The 26,577-nt window shown below is 37.0% G+C and overlaps 1 protein-coding gene across 3 annotated transcripts in view; it reads left to right on the top strand.

Annotated features, from left to right (window-relative positions):
* GABRA1 (gamma-aminobutyric acid type A receptor subunit alpha1) overlaps positions 1–26,577 on the top strand; it is a 41,342-nt gene that overhangs the window by 3,336 nt on the left and 11,429 nt on the right. For all 3 annotated transcript variants that reach the window (XM_038149805.1, XM_038149806.1, XM_038149807.1), the window contains exons 3-7: positions 3,073–3,185; positions 12,774–12,841; positions 17,381–17,601; positions 19,181–19,263; positions 23,849–23,992. In XM_038149805.1, coding sequence (XP_038005733.1) covers positions 3,073–3,185; positions 12,774–12,841; positions 17,381–17,601; positions 19,181–19,263; positions 23,849–23,992 — 629 coding nt within the window. The remainder of the gene's footprint in view (positions 1–3,072; positions 3,186–12,773; positions 12,842–17,380; positions 17,602–19,180; positions 19,264–23,848; positions 23,993–26,577) is intronic.

Raw genomic sequence — 26,577 nt, 5'->3', positions numbered from 1 at the left:
ATGTTAATATTAAGAACTGCTTGTAATCATACAACACCTCATCAAACAACTAGTAGCTTAACTACAGAGTATAAAGCAGTTTGGAGTATGCTTGAAGTGCTGCCTGCAATTCAAAATTCAGTGAAGACATTTAGGAAGACTCTCAGATGTATTTTTGTATTATAAAAAGCATTCATTAATGTGCTTGTCAAAGATGTTACCTAGTGACCAGAAAGCAGTAGAATATTTTTATTGTCAATAGTAAAAGATATATTTGTGCCTTGATCTCCACAGTGTCTTCTTATGCATTCACAGTTCTAGAGGAACTTATTTTCTGACTGCCTTGAAGATTTTAAATTTGTGTGGAGTGGTAATGGACAAAGTTTTATCTGCACAAGCATTTCCTTAAAAAAAATAAAATAAGAGTGGGTGATTCATGTTACAGCTGCTGTATCAAATAATCTTTTAGGATAAAAACATTTTATTTATAATATATTAAGATTTGAAGTATTCCTGAAGTGCTTCATCTGACCTAGCTAGAGAACTTTGTGAAAGTTATTCTATAGATATTTGCACATATATCTGTGTACGTATATTTATTGTAGCTGTAATGGGTGCATGTGCGTGGTTAATGTGAGAATTAAAACACATTGGACCAGAGTTTTAAAATCCAATGGTGTGTCAGGAATATAATGACCTGTAGATGGAGTCCGTGCACAGTTTTTTATGAGACTGGGGTTTTATGTGAAAACACAATTGCATGCAATAATTTTTTCTTCAAAATGTACACACCTTACATGAAGTAGATCTGGGTTTAAAGCCATTTTGTCATTGTCAATTGCCTTGTTTCCCTCTGGAGTGCTGTTAGTGCTTTATGATAAAAAACAACTGACAAATTAGATAAAGTGTCTGTGATACAGAAAGACAGTCTTCCCATGTCGCTCTTGTTACCATAAAAAAGCCCAGCAATAGGACTAATTTTTTATGTGTGTGAAAAATCACAATCCCTCTGGAGTTACAGTCTGCTCCATATGTGCACAAATGTTCAGACTGTTCCCGTGGTGCCCATATCAGTTAAACCTCTTGGTGCATTTTACCTTGGCTAAGATGGTGGGAAGAGCAGGTGAGGGCACTGACAAGTGGGACTTCCACATGGGAGCTGGGCACAACTGCACTGCCTCCAGCCCATCTTCCTGCTGCTTCCTCACAAACATACTCATTTATTTCCCATTAACACGTCTGAAGTGGTTTTGCATCCTTTTTCCACCTTAATACTGATGACCTTCTGCTATCCTTGAGATATGTATGAAGAACAGCTTTTTTCCTGACAATGAGTGTTAATGTAAAATTTAATCCACTAAAGGTCCTGTGTTGAAGTTCCGGGGAAGGTGTACAAGGAAAGATCCTTTAAAGGATAAAATGCTTGCTCGAGACAGCAGGAGAACTTGTTATTTGGTAACATAGAGAAAGCATAAAAAATTCTGTCTGTGACTTAAAATTCAATTGTAGGCATGATCAATAAATATAAATCAACCTATTTTTTATTAAATGAAGTTGTATAGTATGGTTAGAAGAAATTAATACTATTTTTTAAAAACTGTTAGGTATTTTGCCTTTTCATTAGAAATAATGATTTATATGCATTAAAACATCCCACCCTATGGAAATAAACCAAAACTTATTAAGACTTCCGTGGATGTCAGTCCTGAAACTGATTTAAATTTGTAGTGTTAAATACTCAAACCTGTTCTGCAAAATAAACTTGGAAGCACTTCCAGGTACCTATGTACAGGGTATCCTTCCTCCTTCCCTCTGTATTTGATCCAAGTGGAACGCAAGCCTGGGATACACAAAGGATGTCTGACTGATGCAGCTCACAGAAAAAAAAAAACATTTTATAGGTATTTTAACAGAACCTGATCATTTTGTGTATCATATTCCTCCTGAGAGGGTCTTTAGTGGTTAGAGCAGGAAGGGCTGGCAGGGCACCGAGAATCGCATACCCCAAGCAGAAAACTGCCTGGCCAGTGGAAGAATCACTTCTGTCACTAAACCTGATCCTAAGGAAAGTGTTTGGTGCTGCACTGTTTCTCCAGTTCAGTAGTAATGTGTGCAACAAAATGATGTTTTGAAAAGCAGCACTTTTGCTTTTATCCCTGGTGACTCCACGTGTTTGTAATGGAAGTCTTCCCAGCAATGAATGAAAAACCGCTGCCGGGTTAGGATATAAGACAAGTGTAATCTATGATTAAGGGAATCATCTGTGACAGGGTATTAGGTAAAGGTCTCAGATTTACAGAAAAGGTTGATTCTGGTGTCATCTACAGCAGACAGAAACCATTAAGCCTAAGGATTTCATTCTGATTTGTATTGATGGAAGTAAGATTTTGGTAGCTGAGTTCAAAGAGCTTTAATTTTATCCTTCTTCAAGTAAAATTTCAAGACCTTTGACTGAGTTAGAGATATACATAGGGATCTATATGGGAAGCTTTATAGACACAAGAGATTTTCATACCAACAGATGGTTTTGTTACGTATTTGAAAGGCAAAGATGGAGATATTCCATCAAATCTAACTGCTACAGGAAAATGAGAAATAAAAGCAAAATTAGATCTCGATCTATGAAAATGTACACTCACTCAATCTACATCTGTATTTAAAAAGAAGATATCTCTATTTTTGTCAATACTTGTCAGTGTTCTAAATTACTGTATATTTCTTTGTATGCAAACCGTTTTGAGCTATTATGAATTAAACACATTACTCTTTGTTGACAAATGAGTGTTTTCCTGAGGAAAACACATATTAGCACATCATAAACATTAAGAAGTAATGAGAGAAACATTAAGGAACTGGCATTCTATTTGTTCACCATTTAAGGAAGGACACTGATTTTTTATGATTTTAAATCTTACAATTGAAGGAGAAAATGTAAACGTGCAAGAACTCCATAAAGCACTACAATCTTGTTATATGGAGGAGGTTATGTGACCATAAACCTGTATGAGCGAGATTAAACGGATTTTGGAATTACTGTTTTCTAAGGTTATTGGTGGATTACTGTTTTTCAGTGGTAACTGTTGTGTATTTCAGCTATGGACAAACCTCATCACAAGATGAACTTAAAGACAACACCACAGTGTTCACCAGAATATTGGATCGTCTTCTGGATGGCTATGACAACCGCTTGAGACCAGGACTGGGAGGTGTGTTGTATTATGATTTTTAATGTTACATGCTAGATAAAAAGTCAGTTAAAACATTATCATTTTTTCCATAATATCTTCTTTAAAATTCTGTGTATATATATATATATATACACACACACAAAGTAATGCTGATATATAGCTTTTTTTTTTCCCAAAAGCCTTTCCTTCCCTGTCTTTTGCAAACTTGGTTTTCTCACGCTTGTACCCAAAACAAGAAGAAAATGGTTCACAATTCAAAATTCAAAAAGACCTCTGAATGGGTAATAAAACTTTGAATGTATAAAGAATAGAGGATGAAAAAATACAACCTGTGACCTGACAAATGACAAGTTGATGAATGAGGCCGAAATAGGCCTCATATATCCATGACTGTTTTCATGAGGATTTGGTTTTCTTTAAAGTGAAAGTATCAATCTATCCTAGGAGTTTATCTCAGAGAAATTTTTAAGATTCTTTTTTTTCTACTTAGATATGTGAGGATTTGTTTCTTCAACATTTTTTCTTCACAGATTGATAAAAATGTCTTTCTTCTTCTGCTCTTGGTGCTGAATCCAGAGAAAGGCATAAAACCACATAGCAATGATGTCTTTGTAAAAACATTGTTACAAAACCTGGTCTTCATCAACATCTCTGTGTTCACTCTTTGATTTGTTCTACTGTGACATGGTCCCAAAATTGGGTCTTAAAAGCTTACTGTTCACAAACATGGAAATTCTGAAAGGACAAGCACAAATCTATTATTTCCAGTGCATGGAAAGGTTGGCTTTACTTCTTGCAAACATTCTTTTTTCCTTTTGGACTCTTCAGATAAAATAAAATAGAGCAACCCACCCCACGAAATGTAGTTCAGGCTGTTTTCCTACAATCACTCTCAGAGGAACTGCAATATAAGGGGTATTACATTAAGAATTCTTCTATCATCTCCTGTGGATGAAATGGAAGGTAATTAAGTATAAGGTTATTCTGTGGTTGGAGGCTACCATCCTGCAACTGTTCTTGAATTGTGAGCCAGGCTCTTCAATGAATTGACTTCACTGATTTTTGAGGAATGGCTAAAGATAAAATTCTGATTTAAAAGTATTAATTAACACATTTAAAAATGTACTGGTGTATAAATCTTTCTGTGCAATTTCAGGTCATAGACAACAAAATAAGAGTAATTTTTTACTTTTATCTACCGGTATTATTGCCTGCTTTCTTGTGAACCCTTGACCTGGGGTAGATAAATGTTCCTTTATTGTTTGTTTAATGGCACTGTAGAGTTCAGTCAGCTACTCTATCACAGTAAATAAAGCACAGAAGGCAATAAATAAATGAGACTGTAAATTGAGTCTGGTACATGTCTACAAGAAAAATCTGAGCATATGATGATTTCTTATATGAGTTTTATAGCTAGTATGATGTTTTTAACAGATACTAGAAGGGAAAACAAAGGGAGATGCAGGGAAAGGATTTTCTCTCACTCTGGATTGCAATTTAGAGAACTAAGCATATCAGTATCAACTCCTATGTCTGTGTCTTCATATATATGCTTCTGAATGCAGACTTCAAAGGTGTACTCAAGAAAGAATCATCTGGTCTAGTTAAAACTTACTCCTGACAGAAAGGAAATTACCCTCTTCACAAAGTTAAATGCCAATGTGTATGGCTTTTGAAAGCATCAGTGAGTGATGGGAAATATGGGGTGGAGGGAAGGAAGGATTAGAGTAGTTCCTCTAAGTAAGGGTTAGAGAAATTGGAATAATCTTTGCATCCTTTCTTTTTTTGAATTGTGTTGCCTGTTTCTGCCTGTAACTGAGAACCTTGAATTAACAATTTTCCTTCTGCACAGTATAGTGTATTTTAACGGTGTCAGTTCAGCAAATTTCTCTCATGTTTGTCAGCTTCGAACACTAGAAATAAGAGTACCATGGGTTTAAAAAAAATCCCACAAAATTAAATTAAATTGGGAGCAGTAAATTAATGTTTGAAATCAAGTATAGTAAGCAGAAGATAAACTCTTTTGACTGTTGAATAAGGCATTGTTGAAAAGATATAAATTACAGATTTCAAAAACTAGGGACAAATACTAGGCTGACGTTTTCAGTCCTGGTAGCAATTTATAATAAAGGCTGTGCTTAGGAGTTTGGAAATTCACATCTTCAAAACCTTCTTCCTAAGGTGTCTAAATCTGAGTGAAGAACCTCAGGATGACTCAATTTTGACAGCTGAGTTAGATTCTCGGTATAATGGGGAAATGTATTCTGAAATGTTCCATGCATAAAAATATCCAGTGAGAAATCTAAATCAATATATAAAATATAGCATGGGTTTTGGAGTTGGAAGTTCAGTAGCCTTCCATCATAGCAGAACTTGATACTGCAAATTTTAAAATGTATGGAAAAGCAGTGGTTTCATTTTTCTTCCCAACATCTTCCCTTCTTGTTAAATATTTTGATCAGAACACAATTTTTATCCACTCTGAAGCAAAAGTTAAGAAATCTACCAATGTAACAATATTTTTAGATATATAGAATTAGCTCTGAAACTCATCCATTTTAGCTGTGATGTAGCTATCGGAGAATTTAGGAAGCCAGAGACCCTTCTTATCTGTTATATTGATACATTTCATGCTGTTAGGCACAGTGTACATCTGTGTATCACTAAGTGCACTATAGCACTCCTCCAATCATCCAGAACTGTCTATGCTATTCTTTCTATGCCTTCTGAGAAGCAGCAGCTGAGGTAAAGCAATGCCTGGTGCAGTCTCTTTGTCTTACAGAAAAGGGCACATTGCAGAAAACTCTGGTTGTCCCAGTACAACCTCTCCTCCTGTGGTGCAGGTTTTCAAATCTGTACACCCACAGAAACAGAAAAAACCCCAATTTCTCTCTTTCTCACCTATGGAATAAAAGGTAGACGATAGTTCCTTCAGTAAGGTTATTTGTTTTTCCTTCCTTGCCATTATGTGTATGTATGAAGAATTCAGTGATGAAAAGCTATATTTAGTTACTAAAAAAAAAATGTAATTAATTGTGAAAGGGATTTGATCTTGATCTTGGCTCTACTTATTTAGAAGAGTAAATTCATCCTTTTTGAAACAAACGTAATGATATTTCTCAATCCCAAGTTTGCAAACATCCTGTTAGTGTGGTGAATAGTTTTACTGTTTGGTAGAAGTGTTCTGGTGCAGCCAATGAGGCACCGTGAAGCCAAGAAGAACCTTCTGGAGAAATCTCATTACAAAGATTCATTGTAGCAGCTATTCTATGTATTCATGGGAAAGCCAGGGTAAAAGGTGGAGCATGAAGATAATGAAAGATTGAGAGGTGTTGAATTTTGAATCACTCTTTGAGCATGCATAGAAGAAGTACTAGATTACAATTAACTCTGCCCTTACCTTTTTTTGCATCTTCTTTTGAGGTATTACTTCAAAAGGAAAACTAAAAGTCATATATGCTCCATAAAGAGTATGGGAATGGAAATTATCATCTGATAACCAAGAAAGCCATATCTGAAGTTAAATTAGAACCTCTGAGCAGTTTGCCATAAAACAAGGGGGAAAGAAAGAATTATTTCTCATTAACCAGAATATTATACAGTGGAGTTGGTGACCCACAGGGAAAAATTACAGTGATTGAATATGCTTGTTATTCAAAAAATGGCATAGTTGATAAAATTAATCTGATTATTTTTTAAAAGAGCATACAACACCATGTTATGCATTAGCACATTTGCACTTCTTATCAATAATTATTGATATAAATTATGTTATTTACTTGTTTTCCCTCCTTCATATGTGGGCTTAGTCACTTAGGCAGACACTGCTAGGAAATAGCATCTGTTGTACCCATCCATAAACATGAACAAATAGTTACATTTAGTTATTTATGCATGGAAAATAGAACTTCCAAAATGGATGTAAAAATGCTGTGAATGATACTAGAGGACACCTATTGACTCCATGAGAGGATAATCATTTAGAAAAAGCAAGGAGGAGGATTTGCAGAGAGTAACATATTGAGGCTGAAAAGAGTAAATCATGTCAGACATTAGGGAAAGAAACCCGAGGGAAGTCATTGAGGTAATGGCATAATTTTCTGTGGAAACTGCCTGGACTGTAGAACTAGAGGTGATCAAAAATGGCCTAAATAATAAAGATGTTGATCTCTATTCAAATACACAGTCCTGAAAAAAACCAAAGGATCAAACAGAAGTAAGAAGCAAAGTTCACTTCAGTGTCCAGTGATCTCTCCCAGTAATGCTCTGTGTCTAGAGTGGGAGTTAAAAAAATTGAAGCACAATGAAAAAGGGTGGAAAAAACAAGTTCCTTTTCCAGGTTTGAGGTGCCACAGTGGAGAAAGGGAAAGCTTGCTTAGGGCAGGTTGTATTTGGTGATGAGATTCATTTACATGAAATCAGGGGCAGCTACAGATTTTCTAAGACTTTCACCATTTTCATCTCATCTCCCTAAAACTAAAGGATACCACATGCTCTGAGAGCTTTTAAATCAGAATAAAGGTAAATGTGGCTTATCCCCTTGAGGGGGATTTTGTAGGAGAAAGGTTAATACAGAACAAACAACAATGGGTTTGATTTGACAGACCAGAATCTTCCTGAATTAAATTTGGTTTTACTGTTGGGTTGAATGCTCAGTAGATCACCCCAAGTAGATTATCAACTAGAGTACTGAACAGAATTATACTCATTTTATGCTGTCAGTAAAAGGTATTTGTTGATGTCTCCTGTGTGATGTTTATCAAGATTGAGTGGGATTGTCCTTAAGTGGAACATCAGTCAATCTCAGGCAATTCATTACTTCCATGGAGTGGAAGGGATGGAGAAATGAACCTGGTATTATGTGAATTAGATTTTAAGTTTCAGTTGCATGAGAACATTATATATAAACATAGAAATTTCCTCTTGGTTGTTGAGGTCCCAATGGAAATTGTTGGATTTTAACATTTCTGAGCTAATATAAAGTTTAGGGAAAATAAGGGTTCTGTTTGTATGCATAATAAAAAGTTAAACTTAAATGAGTCTACTCTAAATGAAAATACCTCACCCCTACACATTATTCTGTAAGAAAAGAAGGACCAGATGTTACACTTAACTTTGTAAAACTGAAGGGGCTGATTTTGGTCTTTTTTTCCACTCTGTAGGCACCAGATTAATGTAAAGACAATTGTAAAAAGCGTTAGAAGATCCTAGGAAAATGGATTTAATACAAGAGTGGGGAGGTAGGTAGGATGTGAGCAGCTTTGAGCTGTTAATTGGCATCTGCAGGTCCCAGAAACCTCAGCACAGACTGCAGTGGCTGATCACAGGACAGCTCACTCTTCTCCCTTTTGGTCTCTACTCTCACTAATGCAGCAGCATTATTCCTATGAGTGCGTTTGTTGTGGTTCTTCAATCAAAATACCTCCCAGGACACAGCTGGGCTGATTAGTCTAAGTGTACAGGTATCACAATTCCTTTCATTCAAAGCCAGAAGAAATGTCTCCTCCATATTAATAATTACAGCACAGACAGACATGAGACATACAGAAAGAACAAGTGCATTACCAAAAAATAGAATTAACTTCAACCACCAAAATGTGCAATTCAAATAAACCTCGTGCTCAAATACTGGCAGATCATAAAGGGAAATATTTCATGTATGGTCTCTCCTGATAAATAGGCTTATTTCCTGCTGTTAAAATAAATCTGTATTTCTTATTTTGTTCTCAATTTATAATCCAGTCACAATTCTAGCAATAATGAGATCCCTGGGAGTTTAAATCAAAATATTTATTGTTACTAATTTTGAGTTTACGCTAGTCTAGCATCATTAGCAAAACACATCATTTGTAAACAGCAAAATTACAGTAGTTGAGGTTGCCTGGTGCTTTCATAGCTGTACCTGGATCAGTTGCCCAAAGCTGTGTTCCACAGTGTCTGGGTATGGTGCTCAGCTGCTTTTTTGCTGCTCAGTAACTGCTTGGACCCTGTGATTGCCTTATAGTCAAACCAGTAAGTCATTATTAATTTCCTTGGGGTTTTTTACTGAAATTGTTACATGTTCTACAGATATCCCTACATTACCTGGTTCATGAGACAGATGTCATAGTCAAGAGACAGTTGTGCACCTTTGGAGCTGCTGGATTTCTCTTCAGCAATCCAATCAGCTCCTGAACTGAGCCTGGTTTGGTCAATGACTAAGACTTTTCTCCAGTTCTCAGGAGTATTGTGAAGGTTTTGAATACAGCTCAGGATTTGTGGCTCCTGAAAAAAAAGCATTCTGAGCATTTGAAGCACAACTTAAGCCTTCCCATGGTAATCGAGATGCAAATTGAACATGGGTAACCTTGATTCTAAATATATATAGCTCAGCTGTATTAGTAAACACATGTCCTGTGCAGGAGTGACTCAGAACTTCTGAAGCACTTAACTAAGCACAGTTGAATCATCTAATTAGTGAAACAGTAAACAAAAATTTCAAAACTTCCATATGGCTTTGGAGTGGCTAATCTTTTTCTGTGCTTTGATAAACACTTTTTCCTTGGTCTTGAAAGTGAGATTCTCATCAAAGAAAAAAAAATGGTGGTCTGTATATTGGTTTTATCTGCATTTGAGGGGATTGGGTGCACTGCAAAAGTGTAATCAGTGTGAAGATAACATAATCTCTTCTGAGTTTACAATCTGAATTTTCTAATTTTCATGTGATTTATGTGCCACTTAAATTATTTTCAACATTATATTTCAACATTATTTTTAACATTATTCTCAAAATTATTTTATTTCAACAGAAATAAAAAGCATCACTTATTTTTTCACTCCCTTGGAACTCTTCCTTCTTAGTGCAAAAGTCTTAAGTTTCCATTTTGTGTCCTCAAGTGGTTTCCTTAAGCCTCAGCCTCTCTTCCATGACTACGTGGCTTCTCCCAAAGCCAGAATTGAGGACAGCACAACATGATGTGCTGCTGATTCAAAGAGCACATTCTGTGTTTGTGCAGGCAAACCAGCTGAATTATATTAAATAGAACCTTGCTCAGAGCTGGGACCCCTAAAGGACTCACCATCCTTCTGTGTTTGAAGAGCTTCTAGAATCTTCTCTATCCCAAAATGCCTCAGAGGAAAGCGGACAAGAGGGGTGAGGGACAAGGATGAAAGATCTTTAAAGATCTTTCCCTTTTCAGTATATGAGAGGCTGATAGATTTCAGGGTGCTATCAGTTCCTCAGTCTTGAGGAAAGGCAATGGGTAGCTGGAGTCCACTCAGCAATGTTTTACTGGACCCTGGGGAGCCTCCCTGTCCTTTCTCTGCCCTCTGTTTCCCACATGACCACAGCCCCTTGAACTTTTGTGACAGTGATGGGCTGAAGGACAGAATCCTTTCCTCCCAAGCCAGGTAATTTCTGAACAACAGTATGCCTCTTTCAGTTCCAGAAAGTCAAATTCTCACCATGAGCTTCTTTAAGTCCAGAGACAATTAGATGTCAAGAAAATACTGAAATTTCTTTAAGTCAATTAAAAAGTTTGTAAATAACTGTGAGGTCACGTATTAAATCATCTCTAAAACCAAGGAGGAAATGTCACCTATCCTATGCTTTTCTCAGTAGTCACTGTATTTTGTAAACCTCTCAGTCGCAGATATAAAGAATAAAAAATAATATATAGCAGTTCAGCCATATCACAGTATTTAACTTTCCTTGATTTTGAATAATACATTGGAAATGTCATCATTTTAAACAGTCCTGAAGATTACTTTTGATACTACCTAATTTTTGCATTAATTTATTCACAGAATATGGTTCATCAACTGCATTCCTGGACCAACACTAGAATTAAATCTAATAATAGTTTTTGATTTTTGCTGTCTCACAAAAGGACATATTTTATTGTATCTATACTAGATATTTATAGGAAACTGTTTCCATTTTTATATCTTTAGAAGTTGCAGACTTTTTTTGAATGAAAGTGAAAGACCTGTATGGGCATTGTGGGATGCTGATTCTCATTAGAACTTTAGCACAGATACAGAAGTGTATATTGTAACTAGCAGCTTGATCCTGAGTCCTTTTCTTACTTCCCTTCCATCTGAATTTTCTTGTCAGATGGAACAAATGGTATATGAGCAGTCCAAAGTCTTTGGAAATCAGATGGCTGTGTTAAATTTTTCATTAAATTCATTAATTATTTTGCAATAATTTCATTAATTATTTTACAATATTTAAATAACATTATACAAATAGATACACATATATAATTATTAGTCTTAGGATAATTTTTGTCTGCTGCATGTCTGCATACTATACATGTACTATAGTGCTTTCTTTAGGATTACTTTTAATATTCCAGATTGCTCAATTTATTTACTTTTAAAAGTTATTTTAGAAATGTTATCACTTGTTCCATGTTTGGAGCTTCTACAAAAAACCCTGTCCTGACTTGTGGAGCACAATAGCAGATGTATTCAGACTTACATCACAGACTTCGTTAAGCTGCTGGGGTTAGCTGCACTCAACACGGCTTGGATTCCTGCCTCCAGGTGGTGTTACTCCCTGCAGCTATATTTAATTCAACAGGGTTATTGTGATGTATGGCATCCTGGGCAAATATTTTGACACGTGTGCCCTAGAAAACACCAGCATGTTCAGAAGTGACTGATCCTGTGTGTGTGGAGAGGGAGAGGAGAGGAAGGGGGGAAGTTCAGCCTGGGTGTTTCTCAAAAGGTCTTTTGCCAGTCCATCTAGAGAGGTCAGATGTTTGACCTCTTTCTTGAGAACGCCACCAGTTAAAGCATCTCAGCACTTGTGACCATTAAAATCACTGGTTTCTTCTCAAGTACCCAATGTCATTGTGCCATGGAGCAAAGGGACATCCTGGAAATCAAGGAGGGGTCCCGCTTTATGATGCAGCATACGCATACAATCTGTGTCATGTACATGCTACAGATTTCTGAAGTGTTATTTGTACTAATCTATCATTTAGGCTCATAGGACTGAAGAGCTCACTTTCTGAAAACATTTACACAGATGATTCCAGAAGGGAAGCTTAGCTGATGTTTATTTGGAAAGTTTTAACTTCTTTTTGCTTGCTGAAGTAAAGGGTAATACAGCCATTTCTAACTCATACCAATAAAGTATATTCATGTTTGTATATACCATAATGTATTCTCTCTCTTTCTTTTGTGTTCTTGGTTTCAATAAAAACACATAACTCACAAACTCAGGGTTAATTATTAGTGACCTTATTTTAGCTTGCTCAGAAACTGAGTGCCCAATGAGATATTAGAGTACTGTGTACAATATTCAGCCCTGGTTATAGTGTCAGACAAGAAGATTTATCAGTCAAAGAATAAAAAGTTTTCCACAACAGAGCTGTTTCCACTGCAGCTGCTGTACCTCAAAAAGTTCTGTGGAAAAACTGTAAAAAAACCCCCATTGCTGACAATATTGACTGTGAAATTACTTCTACAGTAAATTCTCAGGATTGTATTGCAGACCAATTTCAGAATGGCTAATCAAAGCCAATAATTTCTCTATTTATTGTGAAAATTGGTACTGGTTAGATCTAATGAAGGCTGTTTATAGACACTCACTGTCCTAATTTCCTGCTTCATCAGAGCGTGTAACTGAAGTGAAGACTGACATCTTCGTCACCAGTTTTGGGCCTGTTTCAGACCATGATATGGTAAGTGATGGCCTGTAATTCTGCAGCACTCATTTTCTCTTGTCTTTTTAATTCGGAGGATAAAATATCTATGCAATAACTTATTTACCCCTTTTAAGGCTGAGCTCTCTTTAAGCCCTTGATTGGAAGATGCCATCAGGTTTTACGTGCTACCATTTCTGCTGCTGGGACTGCATTTAAGTGCCCTGAAATTAGAAGCCTCAGTGACTTTTAATAAGGTGTTTTAACATACTTTATATTTGCTACATAATATATTATGAAATGCATTAGGGTTTGGATCTGTATTCTTCTGAGAGTGATTGCTTAGGTCCTTGCTGGCACATCACTGATCCAATTTGCCAAGAAAGATCATCATCTTAAAATGCAATTAACACTTATGCCTATAGTGTGACATCTGTACAGTCTAACCTGTATTTTTATATTAAAAGCTACTGATCAATGGAAAGTGACTTTCCTAGGTCTTGGCTGCTAAAAAGAGAAGATTAATGAGAGAATTAGTGTCACTGCTTTATGGAATGAATATTAAAATCAAATTGCCAGATAACTGCAGGGAATGGAGGTGTTCAGAAAACTGAATGAAGATGTTGTGTGCCCTGGTCTTAAGAGATACCAAGAGTTGTGTAGCAATATGCATGAGGTACTTAAAATTATCCATGTAAATGAGGTTTGCACAAGTAGGTGGCTATTGAGAGGGGTAAAGCCTGGTCTGCAGCCACCAGTGTCTGCTGGATGCTGTATGAGGATGAATGCTAGGAACTTCCTGGTTAATCTAAATGAAGAAATGAAAGCAGTTCAAACTTGAAGCTGGCTACATTTAGCTAAATACACTTACCAAAAGAAAGATTCAAGAAAAAAAAAAAAAGAAAAAAATAGAGGAAAGGGAAAAAGTTTCATTTCTGACTACAAAATTCTCAGCTGATTAATTTGAACTAAAAATGTAGCTAAGCCTTAAACACCAGCTTATAATAAGTTTCTGACTACTCTTCTGACTACAAAACAATGTTAAGGAATGGAAAACCAGAAAAAGTAGCTTTTACAAGACAGTTTATTTTTCTAAGTTATGAAAAGACACCATTATTTGATTGCTTGTAAAATGGTACTTATAAAAGTACAGTTAAATTGATAAATGCCATGATACCCATACCATGATGACTCCTGTTTTTCAGTCAGTTAAACAGGAGAAAGAATTCATCATCCTCCTAATAAAATGTGTGACCAAGAAACACAGAGGCAGGTGTTCATATATTTTGAAAACTAAAGAATTCACAGAAAAGTATTTAGTGTAAATCTCCTACTCATCTCCCATAAAAAGTAATGTGTGTGCAGCCCACTCATGCTAAACCTTTGCTGAGGAGCTAGGTGTGAAACCAGAGACAGAAAGATAAATTGGAGAGTTTGCCAGAACCCAGAGTTTATCTGAATTTCCCTGCACACTTAGTGCAGTGTGCTCTGAGCACAGACAGGTTGGCAGCAGACACCTCAGCTGGGGCTCCCCTGATCCCCCAGGTGCAGCCTGGGCTGGGGCTGTGGGAGGCTTTTGGCAGGCAAGGGCAGGATGAGCTGGGCCTGAGCCTGATCCTGGGCTGGGGCTGGCCAGGGGCTCCTCCAGCTCACACTGAGTGTTAGGAAAGCACAGCCACCCTGAGCTGCCAGCACACCTCAGCATCTGCAGGATCCAGGGAGGCACTTCCATGGACAAGTCAGGATGCTCCTACCCACTCTCAATACACTCTTCTAAGAGCAGCAGGGACATAACCTGTTATTCCATAAAGACCTTGTCTTGGCTTGTTCTTCTATTTGTAAATAAAGTTAAATGGGAGATAAATAAAATAATCTTTTTTTGGAAGAACTTTGCAGGATTTCAGGCATGCTTACATGGTGGATTGAACTGAGCAACAGATACCTGGCTATTCTCATACAAACTGTCATTTTTGTGAAAATTTTTGATGTATATTATTTGAAATAAGAAGTGTTCCAAAATTAACTTTTTCAGAAAGACAGATTTTTTTTTTTTTTTTCTAGTAAACCTTCATTCCCAGTTTTTCTGTACAGTAAGCTTTTTGGGAATGATCTATGTTACTATCTTCCTGTACAAAACCTCATGTAGAGACCACAGAGTGGTCTACCCTGTGAATAAACAATCTCCAAAGAGAAGAAATTTACTTAAAAGAGTAAACTAGAGAACTTTCAAGTCAAAGTGTTATAAATATTCAATACCATAAAATTTGTTCAAAGTGCAGATAGGAATCTTCTTTTTTTAACCTGCACACTGTGGAATGAAGAGTCTTTGCTGTGGAGAATTTATTCCAAATTCCACCTCACTCATATGTCTGCACATGGTATTGCTATTGTACATAGCCTAGAGAAAATCCTTCTGCTCCCTTGTTCTGTGTGCCCCTCTGCTAGAGAAAAAAGCCCTAATCTGAGTATCTGATGGCTTGGCCCTAAAGATCACTTTCTGTCAGGATTCATTTGAGGAGAATTAATGTACATGCTTAAGTGGGTAGTGAAAGCTGAGGAGCTGAGATATCTCAGCCAAAATTAATTCACTCTGTATGGTGCGATGACCTGGGATAGGGAGAGATTCAGCCTGTGCCAGGCATGACCTGTCAGCTACTTTTTAATTGAATTTTATCTTATGCTGTCAGGACCCTTATCAAATCTTTCTGACTCCTTGTCCTTTTCCAACAAATGAACCTCGTGTTTGTATGAAGTGGAAAACCAGACTCTCTTTTCTCAACCTGTACCACCTCCCACTCACCCCTCTGCAGCTGAAAGAGAAAAAGGGAATGGTTTGCATGCTGAAATGATGTCACCTTCTGGGCATGTCTTTTACCTTTCCCATGTGTGTAGGAGGAAATTTTCTTGGTGCTAGTAAAACATGGAGAAAATCCAAAATTTTAATGATGGATTCTGTCTCCTACACCTCCTTCTCTCCTACTCTACTGCACAGCTGGGACAGGATTTGGTCACAATTCAACCTAAGGCCATGACCCAGCAAAATTCTGAAGCAAATAATTGGTTATAAGTGCAAACTTCTTTCACTGAAGCTGAATAAACCCAGGCTTCAGCGGTTCACTGAGCAAGTGATTAAAAAAATGGAAATACAACTAAGTATGCACACAAGTGATTCACAGGTCTGGGATATAAATAAAATAAATTTAAAAATCCACCAAACGAACCCAAAATTAGAACAACCCATGTAGCTACATTTCCATGTCAAAAAAAATTTATTCAGACATTTCATACCCTAAAAGCAGGAAAAAACACACATCAGTAAGAATAACCATTCTTTCTTGGTAATAGTTAAACAAGGAATAAACAGCTCAAAAGTGCTTATGTTGTGTGGAGCGTTGGTGGTTGTTAAAACAAAAAAAACCACTAATCTAAAGGAATTTGCTGTGGAGACATTTTGCATGCTTCTTCCAGAATATTTCTCTTTACCATCATGTTTGTCAGGACAGCTCTATTCCTTATAGCTCTGTGTGCCTTCACACACAGGAGCTCTCTCTGTTCCAGGATTTGGCATCTCCATTTGCAGGAGATCTCAGCAAAGGTTCTATTTCTCAGCCAAAAGAGTCTCATTCAGAGTAACTCAGAACCACGTTTGAATAACTGCTTTTGAAATTTATCACTATATCAAAGATGGAAGGGGCAGGATTATCCCATACTGAACTTCCACGTGAGGATGGAATTTTTCCCTGGGAAGTGCTATACTATGCTGCATTCACAGTTTTTCACATTTTCACCTCACCTATATTTATGTGTACTATTCCAACATATCTTTCTTACTTTTACCCTCTCCCTCTTAACTTGGTTCCTGTTGCTTTGTCACAAATATTTCTTTCATTTCATAGTGAGTGTTGGTTATTTTGGTTGTCTCCACGCCCACTGAGTCAGCCACAGGTTTTCTCCTCCCCTGGTGCAGTCCCTGTGCAATCAGACTGTCACTCTTGCCCCAGAGGTGCCCTCAGCTCGTGCTCTTTGTAGCCCAGCCATTTCACCCAGTGGACCATTCCACATCCCAGTGAACCATTCCACATCCCAGTGAACCATTCCACATCTCACCAATCTGACCACAGAATTTTAGTGAACTGTGAACTTTCTGCAGGTTGATTTCAAGTTTAGGCTAACAAGACATTTAGAACAGAAGGCTGTAGTAGGACCCTGCCTCACAAGGCTTCTTTTACTCTGACACTCCTTTCCTGTGCCACACATTCTGACCACCTATCTGCAGCTTCAAATTACAGTTCAAGTGGGAAAAGGATGAATTTTTTTGTTTCCATTTTATTATATCTAACTCATACTTTGGAAATACTTCCTGATGTTTATTGTGTTGAACACAGTAATGATATTGTAACTGTTTAATAACCAGCTTCAGGTACATTGTAAGTAATACAGAAAATAAACATTCTGATACTGACTAATTTCATTAATAGTCGTCTTGCTTCTAGGGAATAGTAAAAACATACTTTTCAAGTTCTCATATTGCAACATATGACATCATAAGTGTTTCCTTTTTTTTCTGAATTGATGTAGGAATACACTATAGATGTATTTTTCCGCCAAAGCTGGAAAGATGAGAGATTAAAATTCAAAGGACCTATGACTGTTCTCCGGTTAAATAATTTAATGGCCAGCAAAATTTGGACGCCTGATACCTTTTTCCACAATGGAAAGAAGTCAGTGGCTCATAACATGACAATGCCAAATAAACTCTTACGAATCACAGAGGATGGGACATTGCTATACACAATGAGGTGAGCCCTAAAATATTACATCCTTCATTTAATTTTACAATTTAACTTGTGAAAGCATATTTTCCAGATGGGAAACTGGTTCCTTTTTGAGCATAATTTGATTCCTGCTTAATAATTATTTTCACAATAGGCCTTGGGATGATGGGCAAACTGAGCTGTTTGTAGTGTTTATTTTTCCTCTCCTGCTGTGCTACCTCTACAGTCCCTGGATGCATCTTAATGCTTGATTTTAGAAAGGTTCTTACAGTATTAGGAATCCATCAGTTTGCAGAGAATCTTGATTTAGCATTGCTTTCAAGGATTCTATCAGCAAGTATAATAAAGCCTGAAAGTTTAGCATAATCTGTACTCCTAAATTGTGCGCAAGGGTCTTTAATCTTTGGATCGTACAGAAAGCAGATTCTAAGAACTAACAGATGCACACAGAATTTATTGACCATTCCTAATATTTCTGGTGCTTGGGATTATAAAACATGACAGCATAAAAATAGACATTTCTTTTTCCATTGATTAAAGCATTCAGAAAGTTAGGATAAAAAATTATTTTTGTGCTGACAGCATTCATTGGAAATATATTATTCTCTTCATGGATAACTGAACTTTAGATGTCCAGTTGTTAGAGGAGTTAAATAAATCCTTTTGAAATAATGATGATATACAGTCAGGCAAACATTCTGTATTAAAAACCTACAAATTAAAAAATGAAACAAAGGATATGTTGTCTCTATAGAGCTGCACATCCTCCCTTAATGTCTCCCGTGGTATCAAAACAAGGTATAAAGGGACTCTGTTGACTTCAAGCCAAGATGGATGACTTAGTACATAGGTGAATATTGAGTTTTCTTTTAAAATATTTAAAGTTGTTTTTAAAATCAGTACAAGTGCTTGGAGAAAACAAATTCTCCAGGCATTTGGGATGTTCAGTTTATTGTGCAACATCTTTCAAGACTGGCTAGACTGAAGTAGAATCATCTTGGCTGGTAGCTACACAAGTCCAGGTCGATTTTTCTTGCCTTTCTAAATGCTCAGCTGTTAGGGATTAATCCACAGGAACACTATCTTGGCAGCACACTGTTCACATGTGTCTCTTCTTTTGATCATAACCATTCCTATTTCCTCACTTTTGCAAGTGCCTTAATGCAATCTTCAGCCTGCTCTTCAAGTATTACTGTTCATTCTCTGCTGGTGTGTGGTATGTGACTGTTTATAGCTCATTTAACCTCTTTTATTGAGAAACATGTTTGCACTCAAGCTGATAGCAATGAAATCATTTCAGCAAATGTCTGAGCATCCAGAGTGGGCCAGTTTAATGATGGCAGCAAGGAAGCAATTGCAGTTGCTAATTTTTAATCCTCACACCAAATGAGAATCCTGGGCATGCTTCTGATGGACCATGAGGAAAGGCAGAGGGGCAGAGCAGTTGCACCCTCAGCCAGACAATTCAGGTCCAGTTGTAACCACTAATTAATCACATAACAGATACTGTGCTGTACTTATGCTATGTGTCTTAGTAGAAGTCTATTTGCTATTTCTATGAAACTAGAGTAAATGTGTCCTTTTGCTCATTAATCCATTGTAGATTGACTGTGAGAGCAGAATGTCCAATGCATTTAGAAGACTTTCCTATGGATGCACATGCTTGCCCCTTGAAATTTGGAAGCTGTAAGTTTATTTTAAATGGAGGTTTCTCCCATTTTTAGGCCACTTTAAAAGAGTATTTTGCAATTGAGAAAACCTCAAGGTTTTAATCTTGTGTATTTTTCACGTTTTTGTCAGGGTTGTATATTTATTCTTTTATATATATCTATATAGATATATATAGATATATATATCTATATAGATATATATAGATATATATGTATATATATATAAAATATAACATAATGGACCTTTTTATGTGTCTTAAATATCCTACAATGTGATGCCTGGACATTCACCTAAGATGAAAATGTCAGTGCTCTAAATATCGAGAAAAGCAGTTTGTCACATAGAAAATGTTGTTAATCTTGTTGCTTTGTTTTGTTAAAACCCAATATCAGTCCTAAAGAAAAGCAATACATGCTATGGATAATTGAATTGGTTTAGGTGAAAACAGTTTTGCTACTGTAGTCTTGGTATGTTTAGATCAAATTTTTCTTAGGATTAGATGATACTCATATACACTCATGGAACATTTTTGGAAGTGAAAAATCTCAGAAATCTCCAAATAGAGTCCTAAACTTGCAGCACACCTAGCCCTAGATGAGAGAACATACTGAAGAAAGTCATTGAAATATAATTGAAATCAGAATAATTGAAATCACTGCAATAACTGACAAAGCTTTGGAGAAGTTGGGAATTTTCCCCAAAACTTAAATTTAAATAGCAACCAGTCTGACACTTAACTAACCATAGTATTTTTAGAAATAAATCTTAGAGGAAAAAAGAAGTGAATATCTAATTTACTCCAGTTTGTTTAACACAAACAAGGAAGTTAAAATATATGGAAGATGTAATAGTGTACAAATTGTTTCCTCAGTGCTACTATTTTTCTAACAGAAATGGGTCATTTCACTGATAATGGTTACTTAGTGGCTTGATCAATTTTAGAAGTCAACAAACAGAAAACCCAATTCATTCTTCACATGGTACCCGACAGGATGATAATTTACTTTGGGCTGAATCGCTCTATGCTTGCCATGAGACAGCACTGATGTTTTGTCTTTAAAGAGCTGCTAATCCCCGAGATAAGGCTTAGAGAACAAAAAGCTCATACAACCTTGGAGTATAACTGACAAGAATAGTTTGCTCCTTGAATGTTAAGGTTTCTTAGAGAGCACTTACAATAAATCTTTCCAAATATCTCGTGAAAGAGAGCGGAGTGGGGGAAAGCCTTACTCCAGTTTATAACAGGACAGATACTGCAGTGATCTTGATTAATAAGAGATCTGTGCACCCAAGATCCCAGTGAGATCAGGAGTGACTGCACGATCGAATTTCCTTTGATGTGCTCCCTAAAGTGTCCCTGCAGGCATCGTGCTGGAGCTGTGAGGCAGGGAGATGGCTGATCCTGCAACAAAGCTGCTCATGACAGTTTAAACCAGGAACAGTTTCTGAACAAATCTGATTTACTAGACTGAATTTTATAGACAAAATAAGACACCTGTCACCACATCTGCGCATCACTGAACCAGAGCCCAGACACCAGACCTTCCCTAGCATGAGCAATATTTCCCATTCTTTTCCTAGACTGAGTTCTCTCTGGCTCACTGTGTCCCAGATTAATGTACTCTTCATTCACATAGGGCACGGCTTTCCAGCTTGCTGAGGACTTTGCCTCAGTTAAATGACTAAGATTTGCAGAAGTTATTAAATAAAAGGGATAGATAATGTGCATTTGCATAAAAGTCCAGAACCACACCAAAAGGCAAGAACAAGACAGCAGAAAAACATGCAAGTGTAAAGTGTATCTGCATCTTTTGTATCAAAATTGATCTTTTTATCCTTAAAAAATATTTTCAGAATAAACTTAATTTTCTTAATTGAACAAAAAAGTCACTGCTATTTCTGATAGAAAGACCATTTCTTACACCACTCAAAGGCAATTACTGACATTCTAAACTCAGAGTACAGCTGTGGACTATTATGTTTTACAGGAGTTTTTTGTTATTGTTGTTTTGGTTTTTTTTGTTTGAACACTAATGTTCTATGGCAGCTGTCCTAAAAAAAACAAACAAGTACCTACAAATGCTTGGAAAGATCATTAGACAAAATCAAAGAGTTTTCCAGGAAACTTTTCTTTCACCCGCTGAATTCAGGTGAGCTCCTAATTTGGGATCCTCATGGGGAGGAGTTCCTTCTGTAACGTGGTTTCACTGCAAACACTGCCTGAGGAATTCACAGTTGAAAACAGCCTTTAAAGCTGGATCTCCCCCTTCCTTCTCATCTGGTCATATGCCATAATTATCAATTTATAGAATATTTCTCTCAATATTTCATTCTTGATATAGAAATAGCACCAACTGGACAAGTGGCTGGACCCAAGTAGTTATGAAAGTGAGACTCGCTGTTACACATAAAAAAGAACAGATCTTATAATTAATTTCCACTTTTTAAGTGAGAATCATATTTAAATACATTTGGGACATTTTTTGTCAAACTAAAGCAATTAATTATAATCATCTTAATGGACTAGAAAATTTATTGGAAATGAATTTAATTGTCACAAAATCCATGCTTAAAGTGCAGACTACAATCTAACACTTAGCTCCCCAAGGTAGTGTTTGCCTAGCTCCATTTGTTTTAGATTAAATTGGATAAGAGGTTTTTTATGTCCTCCACTGTTACTCATCACTTCTTGGAGCTGGATTCCTAAAAGCCTCACAATGAAGGAGTTGCACATCTCCTGTGGACTCTGCCCATACTGTAGGGACCAATGAATGTTTGACCCAGCTCCAAGGCTAAAGTGATTTGCCAAAGAGCAGCTTAAGCTAGAGGTTATTCCAGTGTAAATTCAATGTGACAAATGCTAAAGAAATTCTGGAACAACAAAATGCCATATGTTGGCAAAACAAAATCAGAAAGGCAGATGCTCTCCTCAACTCTTACCACAAACATCTGATTGTCAGTTTAAAACTGAGGCCACTCTGGAAACCAGCAGTGATGGGAGCAGATGGCTGCATTGCTGCTTATGCAACATGAATTGGAAGCTGAGGGGGGCAGCAGAATCGAGCACCAAATCTGGCAGCTCGTTTCTAGCACTGCCCAGTGCAGCCCCTTCCTTCTAAACCAACCCAGGCATTCTCAGTAGCTCAGAAAAGCACTTTCTCTCTTCCAAGCTATTCTCATATTCCAGAACAAAAGCTTGAAAATTAATTTTATTACTCTTTATGTGACTAGATTAGCAAGTCAATGTCTGTGTTTACTCTGGCCATTATTTTTAAAGTCATAATTATTAAGATGTAGATTTGCTTTTGCCATTGACTCCAAAAACATATTCCAAGATATGTTACAGTGCTTAGGGAATATGAAGCCCAAAGATAAAAGCACCCTTCAGCTTCAATAATGCAGAATCTAATGCCATGCAATTAATTTACCAGCACATTCTACCCAACCAACTCTTCAATTACTAGCTGTTATCTCTTACACTGATAAGGTAAAATTGCTAACTCACAAATGAGGTCAAGTGAATCAGATTCTTCCCTTTCCCTTCCTGCTTGTCAGTCTGAAAAAAGGGAAATTCTCATCTTGTAGGTAGAATCCTACTGTCATTTTGGATGCCCTGAGATGTCCCACCCAGCTCCAGCTGCCTTTGGTGGGTGCAAGCGTGATGCAGATTCTGGCCACACATTCATTCCCATTCAAGCCTTTGGGTACTTTTTAGGTGTAAAGAATTACACGAGCTGCTTCTGTGTATTTAATTAACACCCACCCAACTGCTCTGAGTGAGAGCTGCCAGATTCCAGACCCCACAAAATGACAGCAGAATTTTACTATGGAATTAGGATTAAAAATATTAATGTGTAGCTCAGTTCTGGAAAGAACATAAATAAGAGCACAAAGCCCCTCAATGGCATGTGTAGATGCTGCTGAATTCTCTGTGTAACACCAGACTGCTTGGGCTTGGAGAGCCCACAGTCCTTTTCTTTTGCCTCACTCCAAACTCAAGTCTTGAGTGTGAGGACTACTCAGAAATAACCAAAGCCAAAACCAAAAAATAAACTAATTGTGATTTAAACTCACTTTCTCCTAGGCAGCCTCAGAAGTGTCTGCTAGGCCCATTTCACAGCAAGGACAGTGTGATGGGGCATGACCAAATGGGAGCTGTAGCCAGGCTGAGGATGAGAGGATCACTGAAGCCACTCTGAGAAGGATTTACAGAGGCCCAGACAACATCACACCATGAAAAATTGAAAAGTTTGGGGCTCATCTTACTTTACAATAGCCAGAAGTTAGAAAAAGCATTGGGGTTCCTGCATGCTCATGAAATTCCACTTCTCACTCTCACTTCTTTACATAGGCAGGAAATATATGAGAGAAACTTTCAGGCCATAGAGCAACAACCTTAATCCAGCCCTACAGCAGATCCTTGGGTATTTTGGAAAAACCAATTGTACTTCCTATAGATAAATTCCAGTAGGATAGTTGTGGGTTTCAGATAATTAAAGAGAATTAAATACTCAAACTACTGCTCAAAACATTGTTCTGACAAAGCCATAAGGCAACAGGAAGAGCAAAGCTTACATGCAATGTATTTCTTTCAAATTAGATGCTTATACCAGAGCAGAGGTTGTGTATGAGTGGACACGGGAACCAGCAAGGTCGGTGGTTGTGGCTGAAGATGGCTCTCGACTGAACCAGTACGATCTGCTTGGACAAACTGTGGACTCTGGAATTGTGCAGTCCAGCACAGGTCTGTGACAATTATTTTGGAAGGGTGATATTTAACTGTCAAGATGTAATTCAGAGCAGGATTGAAAAATACAAAGACATAAGAGAGAGGGGTAAATTATAATATATGTACTTAAGATTAGGAAAACATGACTGGGATTATTTTCCTACTTCAACTGGTGGTTAAGATATGTGAACAATTAAAAAGCTTCCTACAGTGTCAGATCTAGCCAGAAAAAACAATAATTTATGTAATAAAGAAGCACTCTTCATGTTCTTCTCATATTATTTGCTTACTATATAGGCTGACAAAAATAGCATAACAATATGAATCCTCAAAGATTGTATTTCTGGGGACAGTGAAGTTGCTAAAAGCAAGTACATAGTTTCTCAAGGAAGTATTTAGAGAATGAAAAAAACTGTCATCAAACTCAAAGCCATCTGTAGCATCCAAGTATGATTTCCTTTAATGCTGGCACCAGCTTTAACTCCAAAAAATTAATGAGATACAGAAATACAGCTGACATCTATAGCATGACATTGAAGTAACCTTGAAGCTGGCTACAGCCCCTTTTTTTAACTTTGCAGTGCTTGCTTCAAGATGTAATTTTTTTAAAGTTTCTTTCCTGATTATTTGGATAATCTAACCGCAGTAAGAATCTGAGCACTGGGCATGAACTGGAGCTCTGTTGACCAGATTGACTGGTCAGTGGACCAAAAGCAGCACTGCTTCAGGAAAAGTGGATTTCTCTGGATACAGCCAACATTGTGACTTAGAGAGAAGTCCACTCATAACTGCATGAACCAAATTTCCTGATGTGCTGCTCTTGAAGTCAATGAACATTTAAGGGAAAGTGATTCACTTTAAGGTGAACTGGAATTTGTGTCTGAATTTTTTATTTAGCTTGTTAAAATATATTCATACGCTCTATTAAGCCAAGAAAAGCTCTCGCAGACAGGTTCCTAGGTTACTGCTTGGAAGCTTCTGTTCAGTTGACACAGAAGTAAGTGGGATGGCAATAACAGGAACTTGGCATGAGAACAGCATCAGCACAACTGCTCCCATTGCTGAGCACAGAGGTGTGCAACAAGCAGGTAAAAAGGGGAGTGCTCTTGACCTTCCCACAGATGGAAATGTTGCCATTGGCTTTTCTGCAGCCAGTAATTCACCCCACCTGCCCTTTGCTGGAAAGTCAGCAGGATTTGAGGGGAACTGCAGGGAGCTCAGCTCTTGGTGCTCTCAGGGAGACCTTGCCAGCCTGTGGGGCTGCCTTTGCTCCCTGCCTGCATGTGCTCCAAGGGCAGCAGGATATCAGAAAACACCCATGAGGGAGCATAACTAAACCAAAAAGAAATGCCAAACATGGTTCAGAGTAATTAGATAGCAATGTGAGGAGCATGCTATAAACTGTTAAGAAGGGCAGACAAGAAATTTTCAAACAGAACTGAAAAATGAGTTTAAGATTTCATCATGCATTTCCATGAATAAACAATTTCTTTTGCCCATGCTATTTCAAAGATTTGAATTCTGCCTGCTTTTTCTACCTGAGGAAAACTCTTTACCATTGCTATCTATAAAGTTAAATACAGTACAGTTAATACCTAAAATATGCTGAGATGAAGGTATTGTTGTCTAGATGCTGAAAAACAGTACAAAGAACCAAATGGAATAGGTACCAAAACTAGAAACAATCTCATTTCAGAATCTTTTTAGTACATGCAAATTTACAATCCTCTTTAATTACTACTTGATAAGTGTTGCAGCAATTCAGGTTGCAACAGATAAGAATACACAGTTGAGGAAGAAACATATTTATTGCTTGCAAATTCAATGTCTCAAAGGAAAATTCTTCATTATTTGCCTTGGAAAGAAAAATACTTTGCTTTCCCCATACTAAAGGTGAGGATCAAAAGTGGTGAATAATCCCTTTTCTCCAGCCACAATTCATATTGACTCAAAAAGATTTTAAAATTATCCTGTTTGTAAGCACCTTAACAAAGGCTTAAAGGGCTTGTGCAAGTTTCTATCTATGTAGAATTACTTTGCCGCCTTGAAAACTTGCTTTACACTGAGAATCATCAGGATTTATATTCAAAACACTTAACTTTATTTCTTATCTCTGTAAATCTGCAGAGATGATGCTGTTCTTTTTTTTTACTGAGTTACATGGCATAAATGGTAAATGATAAATACTTTGTTTTAAATTAATGGCAAGGAAGGCCTTACTTCTTTACCTACAGTAACAAAAGAAGAATTGTTATGGCTCAAACTCAGTCCCCACCTCAAACTTTACATAGGCTGTGATACACATTAACTTCAGGCGCTGATAAATCTCGGTTTTTTACAAATAATTTACAGAACACTGAGATGTAACACCTTTAATTCAACTTTACTGAATTATCAACTACTTTCTTCTGTAGGCGGGCACAGATTAGTTTATACCACCTGCACATTTGACTCAATTATTGCAATATTAAGGACTGATTAAAAACTGCACCTACAGAAGCACTGAACACAGGCACAAACTCTTCCTGACTTCTGGAAATATTTCAGCGTTGACAGTCATTCAAAAATTTAGTTAATACAGATGCAGAATTTGTTTGATA

Source organism: Motacilla alba, chromosome 13, assembly GCF_015832195.1.
Source record: "Motacilla alba alba isolate MOTALB_02 chromosome 13, Motacilla_alba_V1.0_pri, whole genome shotgun sequence".
Taxonomy (NCBI): Eukaryota; Metazoa; Chordata; class Aves; order Passeriformes; family Motacillidae; genus Motacilla; species Motacilla alba.
Note: the sequence above shows the minus strand (reverse complement) of the source record. Positions and strands in the feature narration are given on the sequence as shown.